Below are 25,901 nucleotides of genomic sequence, written 5' to 3' on the forward strand. Positions count from 1 at the left end.
CACAAAGAAAACAGTCAGTGGAGAATCAACGGCACTTAAGTGACATTACCAAGAACTGGATGTCCCTCTAAAATGATTGAAAATATGAGAAGCAAACAAGTCAGGAAGGCTTCCAATGTGGCCCACAGCAAGGAACCGCAGCAAGAACTGGCTGTTACTAAATACATGTAACAACATGTACCTCCAAACTTCGCCTTGGAAGTAAAAAAAACATGCTGGGAGAGGACAAACGGATTATCGGAACTTCATTCGGGGTGAATGAAAGGTCTTGAAGTGATGTCAGGTGTGTGCTCATTTTCTATTTAATTGTGATTGATTCATGGAGTTCCATTCCATTTGCTCTTTTTGCTTTTTATGTTCAATTTACATTTTGAGTAAAATCCTTTTCTGCAACATACAACACAATGTGATGCAATAAGTTGATCGCTTACTTTTGTTTACTCGCTGGCTTAGTGAGGAGACAAACCTGCCTGACAGAGCGACCTCAATGAACTTACCTCATACCTAATGACATCATCCGCCTTTCTCCAAAGGCTCGCAATACTCCTGTAAGATCAATTCTTATTGCGTGTGCCTTTAGAAAAAGCAATTATGTTCTCATCAATGATGGAGGAGCTGTATACAAAAGCATGTTTGACTCCCCAAACCATTCATAGATTTCCCCCGAGGCTTTATTGATTTATTTCATCCATATACTTGATTTATTTCCGTCAGCGATTGCTGAAGTTTGACTTGAAAGATTCCAGGAAAAGAAAACAGCTGGGTGTCAAAATTGCTTGTCCAGCTTGTTTTGCTTGGACATCTAAAAAGTGTTGTTTAGAGTTGTAGCATGATATGATGATATAATTCATTTTATTTATTTAGTCTGGCAAACTATAATAAAAAAAATAGCATTTGAATATAAAGTCATTGATTTTGATTTGATTTTTTTTAAATTGTGGTTTTCCCGGTCAGACATCTGTATTTAAGTTTATGAAAAGAAGTCCTTCACAGTTGGATATTTACTTTGGACTTTAAAAAGAGGAGATCAGTGGAACCATGCTGCTCCAGCTGCAGCTGCGGGATGTTTCTCTATCTACCCGCCAATATGAAAACACCTTTGGGAACAAAAATAGCAAAGCGTCGTGCTTTTCAAGTAAAATCCTCCAGTGTAAGAATACCAAAGCCTCTATGTCGTCGGAATGCTGATTTGTGCTCTTGAGTTTGTGAAACCACTAAATGGGAACTCTCACAGAGGGAAATGTGAGGACTCATTAAATGTGCTGGCACTGGCAGAGTAAACGCTCGTAAAATTCAATGTATAAACAACTCAAGTTCTGGGCACATCATGCTTCTGCAAGGTCATAACACTTACTGGCCATCAAATTACACTATTGAATGTTTTCAAAAATCACTGCATATTATAGTGCCATGATTTTATTATTTTTTTTATCATATTTTTTCACCTTCACACTAATTATAACACAGAACTTCCTTCATATTTCCTTCTGTGGGTCTTCAAAGTCGATGATTTGGATAAAAAGTCGAACGGGAAGTGTTCGTATTCCTTGAAGATTAAATCTCGGGAACGGACTGTTGTCACATGGGCGTTCCAATTAAACCTATTGTTTGCTTAAAAAGTTCGAAGCAAACCACCCAAGAAGAATCCACTCGTTTTGGGCTGACATCTGCCTCGTGTGATTTTTATATTTGACATGATGGGGTCAGATTTGACGTCCAATTTTGAACCAATCGACAATCCATGGCTTATTCTTGCTTTAAATGGAGAATCACAGAATCAAGCATCACTCAAGGTCAACTTTATTGAAATAAACAATGTGTGTTTTACAAGAATTACAACATGTTTCCTTTTAAATGACTAAGAATAGTCTCCTTTTAGAAGCTGATTGCCGCCATCATGAAAGTTTCTCTTCGCAGCTAACTTATTTTTAGAACTTCAGGCTTATCTTGTCTATCCATTTTGTCTGTTTTATGTCTGACTCAGAAGGAGCTGAAACACTGAGCAGAAAGTCCATCGCTGATCTTCTCCTGGAACCTCCAGTCATCATTTATCATGGTAAACTCCAACAATATGTGAGTGGGCTGAGATGTTTCACATTTTGCTTGAATCCTAACACAGTATCATCCTTTACTAAAGACAAATAAAATACAATAAAATAGCAAATGAATTGTTGATATGATGAATTTCTATTTGGAGCACAATAACTTTGCTCTCAGACAGAGCAGCTTACATTAAACCATTTAAATGTTTCGTCTAATGGACGGAGGTGATTGACTCCATAAATGCATTAAGGACAGATTTGGAAAGCAGCCAAATGTTCGCTGAGGTGGTAGAAGTACTGAGTGCATAAATAGAAGTGCAGATAACAGTACCTCTTTCAAACAACAACAAAAGAACATTTGAAGAACTGATTCAATTTATGTGCCACCAGCCTTTGATTCGTTTAATCAAATCTTAATTAAGATTAAGGATGAAGTCAGGAGAAACTTCGAACTGCGGAGTGCCTCAAGGCTCTATCCTTGGACCACTATTATTTAGGCTGTATTATTACAAAATACTTTGGTTCAATATTGTTTTTTTTTTCATTGTGCTATGTAAATAAAGTGGACTAGTCAACTACTGTATATACAATTCCCTTTTTGCAAACTTGGCATGTCCGCCACAAAACTTCTTTGCACACAGCTTTCCTCTTTTATTAACCTCCATAGTGTTTTAACTGAGAAAAACATATTTTTCATGTCAGTCTTTGTTATTTTAAACCGAGAGCTAGCCTCAACGTTTATGCTAACAAAACATGATCTCATTGCTCTACTCTGAATGAATATACTAAGAATCTTTTTTTGGTTTTTTTCATATTTAAAGTTGTGGATTTTAAGATGGTACAACACTTGATGAGAAAAAAAAATAACTGTCAAAAAATTCCTCAACATATTTTGACAAAGTAAAAAGTATTTGTACTATGTTACCTCCCTGCAGTGATTTCAGGTCAAATTTAAAAATGATTGGTGTGTTTACCATTTTGCTGAGGTATTGACTTACCACGATAACGATCTCGGCCGGGATCTTAATTCCTGTAGCCGCAAATACATTAGTGTCTCATTGCCAACTTTTTAATGGCTCTAATGACGGTTGATGTCACCCATTCCATCGAAAGCAGCAAAGGTTGAATAACTTTCTTGTAACTGTGAGTCAGCATGAGTGTTTGTTGTCATGAACGTGTGAAGACTTCCAAAGTTGTCACCAGTCGAGATTTATTTTTTTGGTTCATAGAACAACTCATCTCGCCAAAGGAAAATAACTAAATCTATTGCCACAATAAATTTCAAGCACAAATATTTGTGTTTCCGTTATCAACCGAACTGTAAATTCCGCTGAATTAGATTATCTTTGAATTGGAGCGATACATTTATTTTTTATTGAAGAAGTGCACAAAAAAATAACGGCTGGCTGTGTTGCAGAATCCTTTAGAAAATGTGTTTATTCTCGGTCCTTTAAAAATAATCTTTCACAATCTCTGTCAAGCTTATATCTGACATCATCAGTTATAAACAAATAGATTTAAGAGTAAAACCAGTGTCCACATATTCCTGAGTTTATTCCCAAAGACAAGTGAGTCATCTTGAACTTTCCTTCCCGGATTATATTTCCTTCTCTGCAAAGATTTGCCTCTTTTGGACATCGTGTTTTAACTTTGCATGGCCACCAGGAAGAAGGAGGAAGATTATAAAACTTTGGCACATTTGTAACAGGTGGAAAAACATTTTTTGTCAATTCCATGGTAACTGAATTTGAATTCCTCCTTTTAACAGCGGAAGGGTTGGACTGGAATAACACGATGTCATCTAATGGTGCTTTCATGGACGCTTTCAATTTATATTTTGATTTAGATAAGTCTGAAAAAACACTTTTAACACAATAGATTTGAGATTACGCCCTGATTCTGTCACGAGTCAACTCTGATTTATTTATTTTTGTTTCACAAGCACTAGACAAGCCTTTTATATATTTTACACACAACTTTCCCAAATCTAAGATTTTTATTCAGATTTTATTAAGAAAATAGAGCAGCGTTTCCATGAGCTAGTCTAAAAAGTATGGAATAGAAAATTTTAGCCTTTCATTCTTTAGATATTTTATGTAATTTATGTGATTTTTGGCTGAAGGCTCCAAGAGGCATACTTGTCAAGCCCAAAAGAGAGTGAAGAAAAAAATGTGCTGAGTGATTCCTCCAAGTCTGACCCTCCCCTTTTTATCGGCCCAAAAAATCTTGGAACCAGGTTACTGACTGACTTATTGTTCCACGTTGCAGAATGAGACACTGAGGATTTCATTGTGATCTCTTATAATGGTCTCATACAATGACGCTTTTAATAGTCTTTTTTTCTTTTTTTTTTTTAGTTCCCCTTGGCTTAATAAAATATTTCTCAACTTGAAGGTGCCACCCATGCTATTCTCTGTTATTTTTAGGGTATGCTAAGGAAATGATGGTCCATTATGAAACAAGCAGATGATGTATTATATTTAAATGCCATTTCAAAACAATATACCAATAAATTACAAATTAAATGCGGTGATTTGGTGTGCAGCAAAAACATGAAATGAACATGCAGCCGGCAATTTTGTAATTGCTCTGGCATGACAAAAATTCAATTATTTGTGATATTATAAGCTATGATTTAATGGGAAATTATTATATATTCTCATTTTATTTTTCAAATGTATAAAATAAAACAAAATAAAATAAAATAAAATAAGATAAAATGCTTTGTCCATCATGAACATTGCCTATGATAGCTTAAATATTGACTGACATTAGAAACCCAATTTCCAAGTCTCATTTTTTGCCATCAAATACTTTCAACCCTGAATTTCCAACATGTAAGCAGCCAAAAGTCAAAACAAACATGATCTTATCAGAGTGAGGAATGCACTCGTCCATGCTTTTTTTTTACTTCTGTACTCAAGGCAGTTTGCAGAATTATCTCTCTGGGGTCTTCAAAAATACTTTTACATCTAAACACAGCAAAAAAGTAAACAAGCAAGTCTCTATCACGACACTCAAAATATGATGACTGCACATATTTGGGCAAAACAAGATAGGAGCTGCTGATCTTGTGCATATACGGTATTTACTATACATCAAGACGCCTTTTACTTTTCAACACAGTTAAGTGCTGGATAAACATTGGCTAAGATTTCCCGCAAGGTGTAAGCTTAGCATGCTGTTTTCCGAAACGAGGGGCTCGCCTCAACAATGAGACATTCACCTTTAACACTGAGTGCTGTGTTTACTGTTTATGTTCTGAAAGTTAGCTTTCGCTCAAATTTAAAATGCATCTGGAGGTCAGGGGTCACCGAGTCCGGTCTTGGAGTGCAGCTTTACCTTGACTCGCAACTGGAACATTTACTGGAGCTCTTAAATTATGCAACACCTGCACTGATGAGAAAAGGCATTATGCCATTGGCATGCTATGCTATTTTATTTGCCTATTGGCTTCAAGGATACTGCCCGGTGACTTCACGCCATATGGAAATACTGAGTGTTTAAAAAAAAAGAGACACTAATTTTGCAGGACGCATTTCAAAAGGTCTTTTTTCCACTTTTACAACTCAGAGAGAGGCCATGAGTTGATTTTCTTGTCAGTATTGATTTTGCAAAATCTTGTGGGCTGATTTTCAAATTAGAGGAATGGAGGCCAATGTTTCGGTTCTCCTTGGCAGAGGTCTGAGTACGCCTCTGTTGACTCGACCATTTTAAAGTTGTAGAATTTGTTTTTTTATTCCCATCGTGTAGAAATAATGTTACCTTGTTTTCATCTGTCCTATTAATCTTGTGATCATAATGATTTGTCTCATCAGGTTTTATATTAGAAAAGTAAGAGTAATAAAAGATTTTATTGTGTATGTGGTGGGTTACATTACTTATCTGTAATGTTTATTTTTTTTTTTTGACTGGTCTCCTCTGTTGAACCATGAGCAGGAATGATATTACGGGCAGCCTAAATACCGCAGCTCTTTCGTAACAGAGGCGATTATATCTTATATCGGCATAGTCAAGCATGACTGATGTGAAGCAGAGTCACATGTTTTGTTTTTTGGGACCTACCAAATTTGGGCATGCCTTGGAAGACCCTTCCATTCAATTCCTGTATCTTTGAGCAGATGAGAAGAGAAATCGGATTACGCTGTCAACTTGATGATCACAGGGGATGCTTTTAATTTTTTTCTGTAATGATGACAAAATTTGGCCATAAAACGAACCGGACAATTTTGCATGTGTGTTCTTGAAGTATGTGTTTATGTTGAGTGCTGTAAATTCTCATGTATGGACGGAAGCTGCGGTGAACTTGTCCTTTAAAGGTCCTTGTGAAGATCCCAAGTGTTGAAATCAACTCCCCTGAGTGCCTCATCAGGACTTTTCATCTTGAGCATTCTCAGTGCATGTCCCGTACATGTACGTGCAGGAAACCACAGCGGTGGTACAAGTCACAACGAACATTGATGAAAAAAGATAAGAAATTAGTTTCTCAGAATTGTATTTATTTGATTTTTTTTCCCCATAACCACAAACACGCGTCTGTTGGTTTGTGAACACTTGTCACATTTTCAGGAGAATTATTCTTTTTTAACAATTGTTAAAAAAATATTTTTAACTATATATAGAGAGTTAAAAATATTTTTAACTATAATAATATTATAATATTATAATTATTGTTAAAAATATATTTTTTAACTATATATACCCCTTTATTGTTTTTTTTTTATTTTTATTTTATGTGTTTTAATGGGATGAAAAAAGGTTTCCTTTGCTGAATTTACTCAAACTGACAGACGATATATTGTATCATCCAGGGCTGTAACATTTAGTCTTTTAATTTCAAAAGTATGTTGTGTTTGTGTTATCATCCTTCAAGTAATTTAAGATTTGTTTACCTCCCCCCCCCCCAAACCTGACTAAACTAGATATGAGGAGGGACAGCATGTTTTACAATCATCCTTCCAAATAAAGCTATGTTTTTTTTTTGCTTTCCCTGCTCTTGTCCATAAAATCTATCCCGACTGTCAAGTATGCATATAAAATAACTTAGCCTTCATCTTTTATAGTATATTTTCTTTGGCAGAATTTGATGGGATCATTGCCTTACTGGCTAAATGCCTTTCCTTTGAAAATTCTCCCAGGCTACTTCTCCTGACAGCTTTCTCTCTTTACAAAATAGGGAGTTATTTTATTCGGGTTGCATCATCACTTTTATTGCAGGTCATGTCTGGTCAAATTGTCCAGCTTCGTATTGCGTTGGAATCAAAGGTGAACTCAAAAAAAGGCGACCGCGACAAATGGAAAAAATATTTCTGGGTAAACGGTTAAAAGGTGACAATAAAAATCCATGTGGTCATTTAATGAGGTAATGACATAATGTTTAAGTCCATTAAATCATTGTATAGTTTTTTTTTTTTTTTATAACGTGCAGAATCCTGGCACTGTTTTGACAGGTTAATTAAAACTAAAGATAAATTGCAGGACCTATCTCTTATTAGTGTGCAAAAAAAAAAAAAAAACTTTACCGTATCCTTCTATTTCATTCCGTACTTACCGTACGGTGCAGAAAATAATTTATAACTTTCCAAGTTGTCTCCAAAAACACTTTTTTTGTTGCATGTCAAGTGTTTCTCCTCCTTGTGAGCAAATTAGATCCCAATGTCCTCAACATCATCAGCAGCTGCGGTCTGGCTGACCTCTGTGGAAGTTCATTATTATTATTCCGAATTATGGTCGCTACAGACCACAACGTTGAGACGCTTCGAAGTGGAAGTGGAAAAAAACACCGGCTCCTATGAAAGAAGCTGTTCACAAATGCTCTTGTGGTTTTTCCAGCTAGAACAGACAACAAAGGGATTCTCATTCCGAATTGCCTTTGGGAAGGGATAGGCTTTGGGAAAGCAAGTCTTTTAAATTCTAACGGTTTTTATTTATTTTGAAGGATTATGGGAAAGATGAATCCAGATCACTTTGAATGGTCACAATTCTTTTACCGTTCACATACACAACAATTACATCTTGAAGTAACCTAGACATGTTTTAGAAGATGATGAGGAGAAACTCAGTTTTTTTTTTTTAGATGGACTTACTATTATGTTTTTTTTGAAGAGGTGGACTTACTATTATGTTTTATATGGTATTTTTTTTAAGAGATGGACTTACTTATGTTGTTTTTTTATATGGTTATTTTCTTTTATTACCAGTGACACCAAAATGTGATCCATGTGTTTACATTTTATTTTAACTATCACTGTAGTCTTAACCCACATTGGAATTTAACGATTCTCATGATCTGCAAGTGGCGTCAAGACTACATCTGCTCCAAAGGGTCTAACTCTCCTGCAAGGACGTCACTTGTTTTTCCTTCAAGCGAGACACCCAGAGGTGATGTTGGCTTTCTGCAGCTCCCACATATAAAAGCAGTCAGCCACAGTCAAAGAACACACAACATGCTTGTGCAATGTCACTGAGAGGCTACTTGCTCCAACAGGAATCGGCAAAGGGGACACAATGTGAGGAATTACCAAAGGAGATATTTGAAAACCTGGACGATTGTTACATTTTGGACTATGAATCACACGGGCAAAGTGAAAGAAATCTTGGAATTTATGGATTTCCTAACTTAAAGGTAGGATGCATTCATTGTCATGTTTTTTTCAGTATTTTTTTCCAGAATGTGTGTTTTGATGAGGATGACTCATGATTTGGCCATGCATTTTAAATCATTATTTGCATTATTTTTAAATCTAAAATGCATTCACACATTCCTGTCTTGTTTTGATCTGCTCACATTCATGACCTATTTGAAAAAGTGGTGTATTAAAATGATTCTACAAATGCGATTTGCAAAAGCTTTTGTAAAGATAGCAAAACTGTGGAGAAAAAACAGATACAATGGAGCTTGTGTGGTGTGTCCATATCCCCGTTTATTACTTCTGGAAGCTCCAAATTGTTACATGAAAAAGAAAAAAATATGAATTTTAGTTCAAATTATAATAAAATTGCAAATTGAATATAATTTGCCCTATCCACCTCCGAAATACAAACAATGGAGTTTTGCCTAACATCATTTTCCTGAATACAAAAGTAACCCAAAAACTTTATTTATCATTAAATTCTTTGTTCTTGTCATAAAGTGCCCACAAAGTTATTGGGCAAATCTCACACATGACGACATTGCAATTTTTTTCTCTCCACCTCTCCCACATTTGCAAACACTTTAACCTTCATGAAGGGCTCCGCTCTACTGAGTGAATCCTTTCAGCGTGCTAATCCACTTTTTTTTTTCCCTCTCAGGATCCTCTCAGCAGCCAATGAAAACAACATCAGACATAAAGATCAGCAGCAATGTTGGCAATGCAGCATCACAACTCCTCTGGCATCTTTACTACTTTGCCCCCCACTAATGACAGCGCAATAATGCAGAAGACAGAAGTGGCGCCCATATTTTGTAATGCCAGCCTTCCACAAACTAATCCCGCAGCAGCTGGCATCACCATGACGCTTGGAATTATATTCAACGTGGTGGCGCTTATCATTCTTGCCAAAGCGTACACCCGCTTTCGGCGGAGGTCAAAGGCCACCTTTCTTCTCTTTGCTAGCTCTCTGGTGGCGACTGATCTGGCTGGGCATGTCATCAACGGGGCCTTGGTGTTAAGAAGATACTCGGAAGGGACTGCAAAGTTGCCTGAGCCTCCGTGTAGCTTTCAAGGCGATCTCATAACAGATCCAGATGTCTCCTGTTTATTTTTGGGGTGTTGCATGGTGTTCTTCGGGTTGTGCCCGCTCTTCCTCGGCTGCGCTATGGCCGCTGAACGATGCTTGGGTGTCTCCAAGCCTTTGCTGCATGCTCGTTTGGTCACAAACGCACGGACCAAGATGGCACTAGCTCTCATCTGGTTGTCAGCGTTATGTGTCGCTCTCCTGCCGTTTTTCAGCTTGGGAGCCTACACGCCACAATACCCGGGCACGTGGTGCTTTATCAGGGTGATGGAGGGCACGCAAGCCAAAGATCTGGCCTTCGTGACTCTCTTCTCTGGACTGGCATTCAGCTCACTGGCCGTGGCCTTTTTGTGTAATACCATCAGTGGGATCACCCTTGTGAGAGCGAGAATCAAAATGAAGACCAGCTCCCAGCGCAGTTCGGCCAGGTCCCATGACACTGAGATGGTGGTCCAGTTGGTTGGTATCATGGTGGCCTCGTGCATCTGCTGGTGCCCCCTGCTGGTGAGTCGTAGCTATAACCTCATATTATTTGTTCTTTTACTGTTGTGACTAAATAAGACAAGTACACTTCTCAGAACCTTTCGAGTAAACAGTCACAAAATCAAACAAAGCTTTGCAAAGGCTTAAAAACATCTTGTGGGCGTGGACCAAATGTTTGTTTTCTTTTCTCTTCAATTTGAAGACCATGCAGTGAAAGCTTGAATGGCCGATATTGTTAGCCTAATTGCATAGTTGCATAAATTTATTTTTAGCAATAAAAAGTAACTGTGCTTAATATATTTTTATCTGTGTAGATTCTCAGTCATAAATAATCAATCAAATAATGACTCAAGGCAATGTAATTCTTCTTGTTTATCTTTTTCTTGTTTTCTGAAAATGTTCAAAATTGGCAATCATGCTATAAACAAACCTCAAATTGTGTCTTTAATTGTCTGAATAGGTTTTTGGATTGATGTCAGCCACCCGATCCTACAGCAACACCCTCGGCTCCGACAGGGACACTTACAGGGCCTTAATGATAACTGGTGTTAGGATGGCTACGTGTAATCAGATCCTGGACCCATGGGTCTACATCTTGCTGCGTCGTGCCATCCTCAAGAAGATCTACAAGATTACTAAAAGACAAGCCAGTTTGAAGGGAAGCATGATTCGCTCTTTCCGATGGGATGTCAGCGCCTTTCAGAACTCAGAAAAAAACAATGTTAAGATTTAAGGGATTGGACATTGTGCTATTTAACATCAACCCGTGGCTTGTGTTCATCTTGGTCAGGATGTAAATATGTCTGCTCGGGTTGTTTGTGTTTTAGCTCACTACAGTGGGAAAATAATCTGTAAGAAACTGGCAAGTTTGCATTGTGAATGCAAAATCTACATTGGTGTTTGTCCTCTATGAGAACAAAATTCAAGATTATCTGTTGAAGTAGACATATAATGTGTCAGGTTTTTATCAAAAATGAAGATCAGCCCACAAAGTCAGAAAGAAAAAAATAATGTGAATTGTGTGAAATGCTTAAAGACCAAAGTAAAACACTTTGATTATACCTCATTTTGAAGATGTGAATGTGTGGGGAAAATGTATAGGTATGTTTGTGTATTACAGTGTTTACCGGTATGCCTCTCTTCTGTAACTCTTAAAAATAAACAGTCTGAAATAAAAATGTCAGAATATTTATTACAGATGCACACATAAAATACCTGTAGCAATCTGCGCACATTAATTGAAGAATGAGTAGCTTTGGTGAGAGTAATTTGTTTTCTTCATATTATTAGATAAGTATTCATTCTCAACTGCTCCACTTGTAATAATAATTTAATTACAATATATGCATTTCTGGTCACTGTAACATAAATAATGAAAAAATAGTAGTTAGCGCATATTCGGGAAGAAATTGTGCTGCCTTTGCATGCCATTTTTTAATTATCAAATTGAAATAGACTCCCTATTTTGTTTTTATTTAGTCTAGCAATACACGTGCTCGTTTATGTATGACAAGTGTCATTTTGTCTGATAAATAAAAAAAAGGATGATGCATGCTACGTAACGATTACGTAATTTTTCAAATATGACGATACCGGGTCGCAGAATATATTTCGTTTTCTATTGGCTGGAAAAAAACAACAACCCCGCCAGGGACCAATCACAAAACAGTAGGCGTAACCAAATTGATGACGAACTTCCTGCTAATACCGATTTATTTGTGCAGAGGAAACGACGACTAAGGTGAGTAAAATGACAAATGTAAACGTTAACAGCGTTTACATGGCATTTCAAACACAATACGATATACGTAGCCAGTCAAGTATCATCTCGTCTTCCTACGTGAACAGAAATAAAAGTTCCGCGTCCGTAAGGCTAAGCTAGCATGTTCATTGAATAATGGGTGCCATTTTCTTCTTATGTATGTTTGCTATTTATTAGCTTGTATGTCGATTCATTTGCAAATCGCTTTCGTCATTGTACATGATGATCACCACTGGGACACGGTGAGAATATCAAATAAAAAGCTGGCTGAATTCCTCTGAGTGTGTGTGTGAGCTGGCTAGCCATCGTTAGTAGCCATCGCCATCACTGGTGGTAAATTAAAATGGCGTCGCCTTTTAAACGCCAAATGAGGTTGTGTGTGGCTTTAAAATGTTTTTCCTTCGTTATACGCGAAGCATAATAACGTGTAAATGTGCCAAATGGATTTATCACGATTCAGCCATTAAATACATCGTGCCAGGTAAGGTGGTCCATTACAATATTTCAACTTCTTAAATGGCATGTAGTTCTAAAATTCATAGCGCCAATGTATTTAGTAAATATATGCACGCAGTCATCCGTATATGCAGCAATTGTGTTTGTTTTAAAGCGAAATATTAGATGTCAGCCTCATCGAATTTTGCCACTACTTTTGCATTGTAGCAGTGAGAATTTGCAATATCAAGTTGTTCAAGAAAACTATTAACTTTGAGTGTATTTTCCTACTCTCTGCAGACAACAAAGAATCTCTGAAACCAAGATGGTAACTGCTGACTTTCTTTTTTAAATTAAACTAAACTCTCGGGTAATTGTCTCACAATCACACCTAATCTTTTCGCCCACAGGCCCCTCCATTACGGAATCGGTCCTTGCGTGTTTTCTTGCATGACAACCGCCACGTCATGGCCAAGCATTCTGCGGTCTACCCTTCTCAGGAGGAACTGGAGAATGTGCAAAACATGGTATCCCACACAGAACGAGCCCTCAAGGCAGTCTCCGACTGGCTGGATAAACAAGAAAAGTGTGACGGTGATGGTACAGAAACTGAAAAAGAGAGGTGAGTGTCCACTGATTTTAATTCAATAAATTCAGAAAGGCTTTTAGCTTCTTCTCATGTTCCCATTTTGCAGTGAGCCCAAAGAACAAGTCACACGGACTCTTCGTGGCGTGATGAGGGTGGGCCTTGTGGCCAAGGGCCTTCTGTTGAAGGGAGATCTGGACCTTGAGCTGGTGCTCCTCTGCAGGGACAAACCAACCAACACTTTGTTAAAGAAGGTGGCTGACAACCTGGCTGCACAGCTTAAGGTGAGAGCAGATCTTAAAACATCAAATGCCAAGGGAAACCCATTGGTTGCACAGGCAAACTTTTCAATCTCACTCCTGCAGGTTGTCACTGAAGACCAGTATGTTGTGAATCACGACATCCAAGAGGCCTGTATTACCATCAAGAACACAAAGGAGCCCACTCTCACCCTCACCATTCACTTAACGTCCCCGTTAGTTCGCGAGGAGATGGAGAAGGCCGCCGCTGGCGGTAAGACCCGCAAAGACTATTTCTTCCCCCCTTTTTTATTTATCCACACCTCCAGTTGCGAGGCCATGCAGACAAGATAGATATTGTTTATTGGGCCTTCAATGGAGCTTGGGGACAAGAATCCATCGTCACATAATAAAACTATGCTATGACTTATAGCTCTGTAGACACTCTCATAGTTCCATGTAATTTTTGATGGCCCAATATACAGTATAGGGCAAGTAGCTTACTTATGTGTTGAAGACATGGATTTGTCTTCTCTCATTATGATCAAGGTTACTAAAGAAGGCTTACTGAGAATTTCAACAAAGACAAAAAAAGAAAAAAAGACCACTTTGTTTGCATGTGTTTTATCATTCCTGAACGGTTTGCATTGCAGCAAAAATGAGCAGCTCAAGGTATCGTGAAATTGTCCTTGGTTGGTTAACCCAGCGGTGGGCTTTTGATTTCAATGTTTCTTCGCAGGAAGAGCTTAGGGTTGCAGATAAGGACAAGAAAATAAAATATTTCCACATGCCGCTCCTATAGCTGGGGGTGGCGGTCACCTTTTTAATTGTAGCGTAGCATTGACAAGCGTTGGAAAATCTCTCAGCAGCATTAAATGCAATGTTTCCACCAAGCGGTCATTTTCACTTGAGTAGTTCGGATTAGGTCAATAAACCGTGATCAAGTTTATAGGCGGGTGGACTCGAGTAACTAGTGTGACCTCACAACGACGACGGCATGCGACTCACTTTTCCCGTTCAAGTCATGTTTTTTAGTGCAGCTTATCAGATCTATCTTCTAGATCGTGAAATGAAAACATAGTAAAGTGCGCATCTTCATCATTTGGTGGAAATGAGGATTGAGATTTCAGGAGGCGTTAAACCGCGTGGCCTCATCTGCAACCCTGCGCTGATGTTCACCCCCAGTTTGGGTCTTTTTTTGTAAGCCATCAGTTTTGCTGCAGTGCAGACTTGTTTTGATAGCCACCTTTTGTGTACCTGATAACATGTACCTGTGGTTCCAATTCTGATTCTCTTTGTCAAGCCTTCTAGTTTGTCAATTTTAGGGACGCTGGACCTTTGACCAACTGGCCGCTCTCTGTCTCGGAAGGGGCAAAATGCAGTGTACCCAGTATTGAGGCAAAGGGGAGGGGCTCTACCTCTTTTCAAAGTCAGAAAAAAAAAAAAAAAGCACAACACTGATGCATCCAGATACACAACCTCCACGTACTATACACGTTTCAATTCGTAATCTTCACGCCACGTCAGCGGTGTGAAGTGCTACATGCAACATCATATGAAGGTGGAGGTTCAGAGCATTTGGTGGGTTCTCCAGCGGAGGAGTCCCCCTCCCCTTACCTCTTCTGCCTGTAGTTTGGGAAAGCTGCCTGTGTTCCCCCGGCCGGATGACAGAACTCCCCTTGGTCAAACTGTACCTTGTCTTCTTATTCCACCTGCCAATAGAAACGCTATCAGTCAACGATCCCCCGGATGCTCTGGACAGGCAGAAATGCATAACTGCCTTGGCGTCTCTTCGCCACGCTAAGTGGTTTCAGGTTTGGATTTTGTCTTTATTTGTCTCTAAAACACAAGTAGTTTTTTTTTTTTTTTTTTTTAAATGCTCCTTTGTCTTTTTGTGTTTCATTTGATGTTTTGTATTTAATGGCTCTCATGGAGTTCCCGTAGTGATTACTTGAACCTTTTGCCATGACGATGTTGTTCAGGTGCTGGGTTATTTCATTTTTAAATTTTTTTAACTTAGTTGTTTGTCAGCAATCATATATTAAAAGCCACTCCAGTCGTGTAGGTGAAAAATACATTGGCGTTTGGGACTGACCAGGTATCCAGGTGCAATATTTCATGGCGTGCAAGTGAGGCATATTTGAAGATAATGTGTGCTGTCAAGTCTCGCGGTCTATTTGATGTGATATGAAATATTTCCAATATGCAAACTAAATGCTTAATTTCCGTAATCTTTTGTTTTTTGGGTCGTCCGTGTGTTTGCATAGAGGAAATACTTTAATCAATGGGAACTTTGGGTAATGCTTATTAGTTTAGATTTTACGAGTGTCTGGTCTTTTGGTGATTTTAAAGCGATACTTTTCTAATTTTGCAATTTGCAGTAATAATTTAATATTTTGTACTTTATGATTTTTTTTAATGGGTGGCAAAATGCGTTTAATGAAAAATAATGACCTTACCAAATGCATTATAAACAAAATGCTAGCTTTTTACTGCTGATAATTGCCCAATAAGTATCAGTATTTATTTATTTTTTTTCAAACTTCCACTGAGGATAACATTACCCAACTGACTACACACACAATCTTTCCAATCCGTTAAAGAGGTTCACTCTCATCGAAAGCTCGGGTTATGTTGAAGCCATGTTTGTTGACACTTGATCATGATTTAAATGTTTGATGCTTGAATCACAGGGCTGTAAATTCCATCGTCAGCTGACTTATCACTCAGTCCCGCCGAGTATGGGTCAATAAACTTGTTTTCACGTTGCCTAAAAATATTCCCACAATGAATACGCCAAGGTCTTATAGTCTGTGTGGCTTCATTTCAAAAGTTCATTTCAATTGATATGGAATTTTTTTTTTTTCCCCCGTTTGACTCGTTTTGCTTGTCGTCCCCGTGCTCCCCCCCTCCTTTATTGTGTCCTCAGGCAAGAGCCAATGGATTGCGCTCCTGTGTAATCGTCATTCGGGTTCTAAGGGACCTCTGTGCCCGTATCCCAACATGGACCCCACTTTCTGGCTGGGTGAGAATGTTCTATCTATATTTTTGGTACTCGTGTAAAATGTGTTAAGTGAGGACTGTGGTTTGAGATGTGCTTCAATGACTAGATTTGTTTAATTCAACTGTTTGGAAATTGTCCTTATACTGTGTAGCCGCTGGAGCTGATCTGTGAGAAAGCCATCGGCACAGGAAACCGGCCCATGATGGCAGGAGAAGCACTACGCAGAGTCCTCGAATGTCTGGCTTCAGGAATCCTCATGCCAGGTAAGTTCGTACTCATGTAACTCACTTGTACCATCTTGCTTGTTTTCAAAATTGCAAAGGTGGTCCAATACGGCTCGTCCCCACATATAGATGGAGCTGGAATTGCTGATCCTTGTGAGAAGGAGCCAACAGATGCTGTAAGCCACTTGGACAGCCAGCAGAGAGAAGACATCACATTGAGTGCACAAGTAAGTCGAATATCCTGTGATGTGAACATATTCGCCAAGATTGACCTTTCCTTACGTTCTTAGCATGCCTTAAGGTTGTCAGCCTTTGGACAGCTTCACAAAGTGCTCGGAATGGATCCGCTTCCCTTTAGGATACCCAAGAAAACTCCCGGACCTCAAATTGATTATATAGGTAAAAAACCTTTGTCCCCAAGAGTCGGGGGGGATTATTTTGTTCCTGTGCATTAACATGCCTGCACCTCCTCGCACAATTGTGTGAACAGTGCAAATCCCACCCAGTACCACGTATGCCCCACCGATGAAACGGCCCATTGAGGAAGAGGCGGGAATTGAAGAAAAGACTCCCAATAAGAAGAAGAAAAAAGTGCAAAAGAAATGTGAGTTACTTTTAGTAGATTGACATGTAAGGAGTTACGTGTTATGTTTACCCATCCATTATCTGCGTGTGTCATAAATGTGATAAAGCATAACAGAGGTCTTTGAGGTATTATGAGAATCTCCGTCGCCATGTAAACAGACAGAAACATTTGGAGTGTCGCGATAGACGAGCAATTCTGTTCACCGCCATTCTGCTGATTTAGCGTTGCTCAAGGCTCGTGGTTACCGGTAAAGACATTGTTTTACTATTGAAAGCTAAATGTTATTTTAACTAGTTCATAGAATTAAATGTCAGAGGGGATGGCGAAGCAAAAAATGGTCGCATCAAAGTCACTTTTCTGCGTAATATTTTGTAACACAAATTCGCTTTATTTGATGGGGAGAAGCGGCCGTAATTAGTTCTACCTACCTCCAGCAAAGATTACGAAAGATCAGAAAAATTTTGGAGGAATTGACTAAAATGTCTCTACTACAATATTCGTCTTGTAGACATGTTTTCCAATAAATCTATCATTGTACTGTTCCCAGCAACTACAGAAGATAAGATTGATACCCAGGCTATGAATGCTTTAATGCGACTCAACCAGCTGAAGCCGGGTCTCCAGTACAAGCTGATCTCCCAGACCGGCCCGATTCACGTTCCTGTCTTCACTATGGCCGTCGAAGTTGATGGCAAGACTTTTAAAGCTTCAGGTCCATCCAAACGGACCGCTAAGCTACATGTAGCTGTCAATGTGAGTCAGCGTCGGGAATTGTTAGTCCAACCTTGAAATAATATCAACTCTTTTATTTTTTTGTACTAAAGTGGTGCCTCTGTTTACTCCAGGTACTGCAAGACATGGGGATCTCCACCGGAGTGGAAGTCAAACCTCCAGAGCCTGTAAAAACGGAAGAAACCATACAACCGGTCACAGTGCAGGATGTGAAACAAGAAGAAACAGCCACTGAAGTTGCTACTCCTGCGCCCACGGAACCAGCCAGCACAAATTCCACTGATGCAGCGCAGGTACGTAATGATGATGCAATCTCGTAAAAACATTCTCAATACCAGCAGCGGTGAGTTCCATCCTCACCATGTTCCCCCCCCCCCCACTATCCTTTTTATTTTAGACCGCACGCCAACAGGGACCAATCCTGAGCAAACACGGCAAGAACCCCGTGATGGAGTTGAACGAGAAACGCCGTGGTCTAAAATACGAGCTCATCTCAGAGACTGGCGGCAGCCATGACAAGCGTTTTGTCATGGAGGTGGAGATTGATGAACAAAAATTCCAGGGGACCGGGTCCAACAAGAAAGTAGCCAAGGCTTACGCAGCACTGGCGGCTTTGGAGCAGCTCTTCCCCGAGAGCTCTGTGACACAAGTGCCGAAAAAGAAAAAGGGACCTCCAATGGTAAGTAGGTTGAAGAATGTCCTTGCTGCATCAGTGCAAAATGATATTTGATGATTCCCCCATTCAGAACAATGAAGGCTATGGCATGATGGGACCTCCTGGCGAGGTCACCTTGCCCAGAGGCAGAGGACGGGGTCGTGGAAGGGGAAGGGGTTTCAATAACGGCGGAGGTAAAACTGCTTTTTTTTATTATTTTTTAATTACACTTTGTTCATAGCTGAGATTGGTTCAAATTGACCAATGTTCTATCTCTCGACAGGCTACGGAACATACGGTTACGGCAACAGCTCAATGTCTGGATACAGTAAGTAGTCCTATCCTCTTTTTCTATCTTTTTTTATTTTATTCTTTCTTGGATTGTGACTTACAACGTGAGAAATCAAGTCGCATTCACATAAGGCAGCAGAAATGTGTACAGGTTGTCTAATATTGTGAGCTTCTTTTTTTATTAGGATCCCAAATTCCGCAATTTTTACATTTTAAGACACCACTCGTATTCATATGTCAACTTTCCAAAAACCACACCCCAAGCCTTTCTATTATTTATAGCAACTTCTTCTGGGGACTGACATTCCTGAGTGTGACAGGAGGAGGGAAATCTCAAAAAACAAATCTATTGCAATCAGTCACTTTGAATATAATTTGGCCCAATGAATCCAATCGACTGCTGCTTTTAAGCAGAATAAATTCCCAACACTCCAAACTAATTTTGATATTTCCCTTCTCTGCCTTGTCTCACTCTTTAGGTGACTTTGTCTCAGACTTCTAAGACTTCTCTGGCTACCAAGAGTTAGATCCTCCTCGGTCTTAAAGAAAAAGGGGAAAAATATAGCTGGGAAGACAAAAAATTTAGTTGAGTTCCTGCTGCATCCAGAACTCCCTTCACCTTCGCGACCCTGGAAGTATTTCAAGGATAACACTAACACTATTTTGCCAGTCCAAACATCTGGATTTTAGAAGGCATCCTTTTTTTTGTGAGATTGGACAAAGGGCTTCACAATAAATACAGTGAAGCAGCGTGGGACATTGACTGCCTCATATCTTTTTCCCCTATTCCTGACTCGACACCGTTTTGTATCACATATTGATTCACATCTGAGAGTTGGAGATTTGATTCTGGCTCCGGTCTTAACTGTGTGGACTTTGCATGTTCTCCCCGTGACTGTCCATAGGTGACATTGTGAATGTGTGACATCTACAATGATAACACTACACATAATTTTGTGCTTCCAGCTACAAAATTCTATAATGTAGAAGTTCAGCTTAATTAGTGAGGTTTTTTTTAAATAATAAATGTCATTTTTTTTGTATAATTACTGTATCTTACATGGTGTGATCTATGTTGAATGGTCAAAACGTGTCATGCTGTTCTCAGATTACTACAACAATGGTGGTGCAAATGCAGGAGGCGGGCAGTCGGGCGGCCCCTCGGGTGGCACTCAAGCCAATACGGGACAGGGATCCAGACAAAGCTCATATGGCTCGTACTATGATGGCGACGGACCCTACAATACCTCGGCTTCTGCCAAAGTCCATGTAAAGAAACCCCCCACCAGGGGAGGGAAGTCATCTTATCAGGGTCTCTCGGGTATGAATAGCTCATCTACAGGGACCTACCAGGCCAGCAACTCTTCCGGCAGCTATAACCAGTATGGCTATAATCAAACAAAGAAGAATTTTCACCCAGGAGGTGCAAGCGGATACTCTTATAGCACCGCCTACCCCAGCCAGGTGACTGGTGGTTCTGGAGGAAACCAGGATTATAATTATGATGGTGAGTGATACATCTACTCCAAAGTGATGCACGGTGCAAGACTTGACACTTTCGTTGCATTTAACTGTTGCACTTTTCCCTGGGAAGGTTTCAACAACCAGTCCAATTACAACTCGCAGGGTGCCGGAGAAAATCATGGGTTCAACACCTACCAGTACCACAATACTGGAAATTACAACAAGGGAGATTCCAGTGGAAATTACCAGTATAGATAGACTCGAGTTGCTCGTGCGAGTCTCCCACTCCTCTCCAGCTTTGCCTCTGAATTTTTCCGAAGAATGTGATTGATGGCTCACCTGTCCTCCTCAACGTCCTCCTTCATGTTTATGTGCATATATTTGGTTCTGTCAGTCATTTCAGGCTTTGTTGTAGTTTGGTAGACTTTCAAAGAATTGATAATCTCAAGATTGTCTGTTTGTGTTTTTGTATTAATAAAACCACTATGGAAGAAATGATGCTACGACAGGGCTCGTGTGGCTCCAACTTTGCTTTTAAGTTTCATGACAAGCTCTGCTTTTAACAACTCCAAACTTGTAGATATATTTGCTTATATTTTTGCCTTTTTTTGAGTAATGTTACTAATATAATTTTAGTTGGAGATTACTGGAAAATACACGTTAGTACTTCAAGTAGCTTTTGATTTTGTTGATATTTTTCTTCTCACTGTATGTTACCATGTGTCTTTGTATTAATAAATGGTAATTTAGAACTTTTGTGTCAGAGTTTTGACTTAATTGCTATTTTGGGAATAGTTAGATTGATTGATAAATGCATGTTTTGCACAACAAAATCATCTAACAATACAGGAGTTACAAAAAATATTCTACCCCTTGTGAATTTTTAAATTGTGAAAGGTTAGCGGATAAAAATAAATTCAAATGAGTGCTTCTGAAATTTATATTTAGAAACTAATATTGGCTAAAAACAATATACACTCTCCCCATTCATTCCATGTGACGTCATTTCCGGTTCCTTCGTGCTCCTCGTAAAAACCCCGGTATGGCGGACACGCGTGTAGTCGAGACGCTTCTTCAGCGTATTGAGAAGGCAGACGACGGCGTGGAAAGCCTCGATGTGGCTAGCAGCCTCGGAGTGGACCACCAGGTCATCGTCGGGGCCGTGAAGAGTTTGCAGTGTCTCGGCGAAGTGAGTTTTCCCGCTTTGAATTGCGGCGGAAGTCGAGCTGTCACAACATTTTTAAAGCGACTGATGCAATTTGGTTCAAGTCAGACAAGTTAAATGTGCTACGTGTAATATGGCATATATTTTCATTTTTCTCTGTTACAAACACACCAAACAAATGAATTACAATAACAGATGGATGTGGACTTCTTAGAACTACAGCCTACTAGCAGTATTTGTATATTTACCTTCTGTTTTAGTGAATAAAATGAATAATGGAATAACAAATACTGTTATGTTCTAATACAGTTTTCTATATTAATACCCCATCTGTTGTTATATCATTGTATAAATAGTTATATTGAATTAAATGACATACCATGACCGTCAACACCCTTTTAAGCCATATGATGTGGATATATTCTTCCAAATGCTACTGTAAAATAAATCATGGCTTGTGTGTTAGATCATTTCAGCTGAGCTACGCTCCTCCAAAAACTGGGAGCTGACAGAGGAGGGCAAGGAGATTGCTGAGCAAGGCAGCCATGAAGCTCGAGTCTTCAACTCTGTCCCGCTGGAGGGTCTGACCCAAAGTGACCTAATGGTATATGGGTATATTGATTATTTGACTTATTCTATAAAGGCAGTATTGCAAAAAAAACCAACAACAAATTTAACTAGCAGGTGGTGATTCTGAGTCTGAACAGTTTTTGTGTATGTGTGCAGAAATTGTCCTTTGGAAAGATTGGCTTCAGCAAGGCCATGTCCAACAAGTGGATCCGACTGGACAAAGTGCATGAAGGCGGGCCCAGGATATTCCGAACTGTATGTATGTTTTTTAGAGGGAATTTAATTGTGTGGAGTACACACTCATCTGTGTGTGAAGATGGAAATACTGTGTTTGTGTGGCTCCATAGGTGGAGAACATAGACGATCAGGTTAGAGAGAAGTTGCTTCTTGTGCAGAAAGGAATCTCTTCAAACTTGGATGAGAAAGAAAAGAATGAACTGAAAAAGCGAAAACTTCTTGCTGAGATGTAAGTTCTGGCTGCATTATTTTTACATACCAGTAGATGGCAGTAGAGGACACGTCTTTGAATAGGGGTTGAGGTGCAAGTGTATACTATGAAATATTAAAAAAGAGTTGAAGAGAAACAACTGTGACTCAGAGTCAAAAGTGGTGGTTTGAGAGTAAATTGATTCCTTTTTGAAAATGTGTACAGGACGGTTAAGTCCTACTGGATCACGAAAGGCAACTCCTTCAGCACCACCGTCACCAAACAAGAGACGGAGCTCACCCCTGAGATGATTGCCAAGTAAGTCCAGATTCTGTGAAATTACAATTTGCAAATCATTGGTGTTTGTCTTGTCTGCCCTCATCCGTCCATCAGTGACAGTGTGAAGGGTCTCAGACAGAAGACGCAGAGAAATGAACGCTGATTTAAGGGGACAGCTCCAAAGATGGGGGGCTTTGTCCTAAAGGCAGGGCGGTACAAAACCATGAAGACTGAAATCAACTTAAATGTATAAATTAGGGGTCTAACTAAATAATTAATTCTAAAATTCTGCTGACGTAACCTATTGACTTTAGATAAGATGGCTCATTCTTCATCGAAGCACAACTTATTTCATTGCAGCGGCAGCTGGAAAGAAAAAAATTTCAAGCCATACAATTTTGATGCCATGGGTGTGGCCCCAGATTGTGGCCACCTGCATCCCCTGATGAAGGTGCGGACACAGTTCAGACAGATCTTCCTGGAGATGGGGTGAGTCCCTTGTTATGCAGCAATCTGAGAAACATCCTCAACACTAACACGCTGAACACTCTTTTAGTTTCACCGAGATGCCAACCAACAACTTCATCGAAAGCTCTTTCTGGAACTTCGACTCCCTTTTTCAGCCGCAGCAGCACCCAGCCCGAGATCAACACGACACCTTCTTCCTGTCAGGTGAGATGGACTATTCCTCTCACAGTGGAGCTTCTCCGTTACTTTTGCATTAAAAGTCCTTCTATTTCCTAATTTTCAGACCCTGCTCTCGCCCTGAAGTTACCACAAGATTACTTGGAGAGAGTGAAGAAGGTCCACTCAGAGGGTGGCTATGGCTCACAAGGGTGAGATCATCACACGTGAGGTCATGAGGCTTTCTGTAAAGAAATTGAAATTTCAGGCAGAACCTGATAAAACACTATTTGGATGAAGTCGAATGGCAATTCTTGTCCAATGTCTGTTTTTGGAACAATGGTCAAAAATTCCTTCAGAACTTCTGGAAAGCCTTCCCAGAAAAGTTGATGCCGTTAGAGGGGGTCATTTTAAATCCTAAGGATTAAGAATGTCACCATATGCGAGTCAAGGCAGGTACTTTTGGCAAATGGCTCTTTTCTTCATTCATTCACCTAATTCATCCATTTCAAAATGACTGGAGGTCATCATAAGGAATTTCAGCTTTGCTTTTATTTTGTAAACAACACAGCTCCACTTGGGCAGCGCTAACTTCTTTTCCACTATGCTGCCCCCCTCAGGTACAAATGCGAATGGAAGATTGAGGAGGCCCGGAAGAATATCCTCCGCACGCACACTACAGCCGTCAGTTCCCGTATGTTATATAAACTTGCGCAACAGGTAACGCTGGAGCTTTTCATTTTTCATTTTTCCCGACTGTGCGGTTCTGAGTAGAAAAAAATAGTGCTCCATTGCCACCAGACTTAACCTGCTAGCATGCCACGCAATACGTCTGACCTCACTAAAGCTCTTGGCAGCTAAACTGGAGCAATCCTTCCACTCAGGTTCAAATGTTTCCTGGAAAGCTGTGGCAGGTCGAGATAGTTTAGGAACACGTCAAGCACCCGTGTCATGATGACTAACTGGCTTTTCTTCACCAGGAGAAATTCACTCCCGTCAAATACTTCTCCATCGATCGAGTCTTCAGGAATGAGACGTTAGATGCAACCCATCTGGCTGAGTTCCATCAAATTGAGGGCGTGGTGGCTGACTATGGGCTCACCCTGGGGGACCTCATGGGTGTCCTGCATCAGTTCTTCACCAAACTAGGTTAGATTGGAGTGATACTCACAAACGTTCAAAATATATATCACTTAAACCACATGAAATCACTTTTAATTGACATTGTAAGCTTCTTTTTTTAGGAATTACTAAACTACGTTTCAAGCCTGCCTACAACCCCTACACAGAGCCCAGTATGGAGGTGTTCAGCTATCATGAAGGTATCCTTCTCTCCTCCTTAGCCAACTGTCATTGCTGCTCCAAGACAATTAAGTCCAGAATTAACACCATTGCTATATTTTGAGTAATAATGGAGGCCGTTTATCCAGCTATTATATGATAACTGTGTATGATGTTTCTCTACACACAGGGTTGAAAAAGTGGGTGGAGGTGGGGAACTCTGGTGTTTTCAGACCAGAGATGCTGCTGCCCATGGGTCTCCCTGAAGATGTGTCTGTTATTGCGTGGGGGCTTTCTCTGGAAAGGTAAACAACTAATCGTCACTTTTGGAAGTAAATCAAATTGCTGATGATGTAAATTGAGATTAGGCAACATGTCTTTCTGTATGTTTTTCATGACGTACAAGGAACATCTCCAAGTAATCCATATTCTGAAATCCTCTCTTCTCACAGACCCACCATGATTAAATACGGCATAAACAACATCAGAGAGCTGGTGGGACACAAGGTCAATCTTCAGATGGTCTACGACAGCCCCATTTGTCGACTGGACTCCTGAGTTTGGTACAGACCTCTTTTTGATTTTTTTGGACCCGCTCTGTCGCCATAATATAAATACAGTTCTTGTTTCATCAGGTGAGAGGATTTTGTATACACTAGAATGGACAAACAATACTCAAGGAACCAACACTATTCTGTCATAAGAATAAACTTAATTAAATATCCAGTACCTTTTGAATAATAAAATAAACATATTCCAAACTTCTCTCATATACAGACATTCGAGTTACGGTACCATTGCCCATCTTGAATTGGTGTTTATGGATCTTTGAAAATATTTCTCACCTAGCTGATCATGTCATGGGCGGAGAAACTGTGTTAATATCATTGTAGTAGGGATGCGAATGGCTTAATTACACTTTCAGAAATAACCAGATCAAAACAATTCATATGGTTGTTTATTCCCCCCCCCCAAGATCCAAATATTTGTTTACCCAAAACATGAGTTTGATGTTCCTTCATTCTTTATGAGCATAGACTTTTTCCCAAAAAAATCTTGGCACATGCCTTGTTAAACCACTTCACCCCCCCCTCCATGTACCCCATGAGTCCATCTTTGAACTTTTCACACCAGCTGAGGTTTCCCTCAGCTGCACAAAAAAAGGGCTCCAGGATTAAGTCTTGTTGTGGACTCCGTGGAACTCCTTAAGTCTTCGTCTTAAGGTTAATCCCCCTCTGACTTTAAATAGCATTTTAGTGAAGTGTACAACGGCCAGGCGATCACGTTAAAAGTTTGCATGGTCGCCCGTCTTCACGTCTGACCTGTGATTCAA

The 25,901-nt window shown here is 39.7% G+C and overlaps 3 protein-coding genes across 6 annotated transcripts; all 3 read left to right on the forward strand.

The window, feature by feature from the left end:
* Positions 1–8,425: 8,425 nt before the first annotated feature.
* ptger1b (prostaglandin E receptor 1b (subtype EP1)) lies at positions 8,426–11,422 on the forward strand. The gene is made up of 3 exons (XM_088358665.1): positions 8,426–8,667; positions 9,336–10,265; positions 10,705–11,422. The coding sequence occupies exons 2-3, from the start codon at positions 9,387–9,389 to the stop codon at positions 10,975–10,977; spliced, it is 1,152 nt and encodes a 383-aa protein (XP_088214791.1). The 5' UTR covers positions 8,426–8,667; positions 9,336–9,386; the 3' UTR covers positions 10,978–11,422.
* Positions 11,423–12,016: 594 nt separating this feature from the next.
* Positions 12,017–20,974, forward strand: ilf3b (interleukin enhancer binding factor 3b). Of its 3 annotated transcripts, none has more exons than XM_088357334.1 (18): positions 12,020–12,248; positions 12,742–12,769; positions 12,852–13,063; positions 13,137–13,311; positions 13,393–13,540; positions 14,989–15,080; positions 16,196–16,291; positions 16,422–16,533; positions 16,624–16,721; positions 16,785–16,893; positions 16,985–17,098; positions 17,628–17,833; positions 17,926–18,105; positions 18,210–18,491; positions 18,559–18,661; positions 18,751–18,795; positions 19,867–20,265; positions 20,353–20,974. In XM_088357334.1, the coding sequence occupies exons 1-18, from the start codon at positions 12,226–12,228 to the stop codon at positions 20,478–20,480; spliced, it is 2,550 nt and encodes an 849-aa protein (XP_088213460.1). In that variant the 5' UTR covers positions 12,020–12,225; the 3' UTR covers positions 20,481–20,974. The 3 variants fall into 3 exon arrangements, with proteins under 3 accessions (XP_088213462.1, XP_088213460.1, XP_088213461.1); XM_088357335.1 differs by lacking the exon at positions 12,020–12,248 and adding an exon at positions 12,316–12,487; XM_088357336.1 differs by lacking the exons at positions 19,867–20,265; positions 20,353–20,974 and adding an exon at positions 19,238–19,797 and having other exon boundaries at positions 12,017–12,248.
* Positions 20,975–21,217: 243 nt separating this feature from the next.
* farsa (phenylalanyl-tRNA synthetase subunit alpha) lies at positions 21,218–25,333 on the forward strand. 2 transcript variants are annotated; one of them, XM_088357339.1, is made up of 14 exons: positions 21,218–21,411; positions 21,854–21,991; positions 22,114–22,212; positions 22,305–22,423; positions 22,610–22,702; positions 23,024–23,152; positions 23,220–23,335; positions 23,415–23,499; positions 23,908–24,007; positions 24,268–24,436; positions 24,532–24,609; positions 24,759–24,873; positions 25,021–25,131; positions 25,204–25,333. In XM_088357339.1, the coding sequence occupies exons 1-13, from the start codon at positions 21,265–21,267 to the stop codon at positions 25,124–25,126; spliced, it is 1,494 nt and encodes a 497-aa protein (XP_088213465.1). In that variant the 5' UTR covers positions 21,218–21,264; the 3' UTR covers positions 25,127–25,131; positions 25,204–25,333. The 2 variants fall into 2 exon arrangements, with proteins under 2 accessions (XP_088213465.1, XP_088213464.1); XM_088357338.1 differs by having other exon boundaries at positions 25,021–25,333.
* Positions 25,334–25,901: the final 568 nt, after the last annotated feature.

Source organism: Syngnathus floridae, chromosome 17 (genome assembly GCF_059516105.1).
Source record: "Syngnathus floridae isolate MCC-2025c chromosome 17, RoL_Sflo_1.0, whole genome shotgun sequence".
Lineage (NCBI taxonomy): Eukaryota > Metazoa > Chordata > Actinopteri > Syngnathiformes > Syngnathidae > Syngnathus > Syngnathus floridae.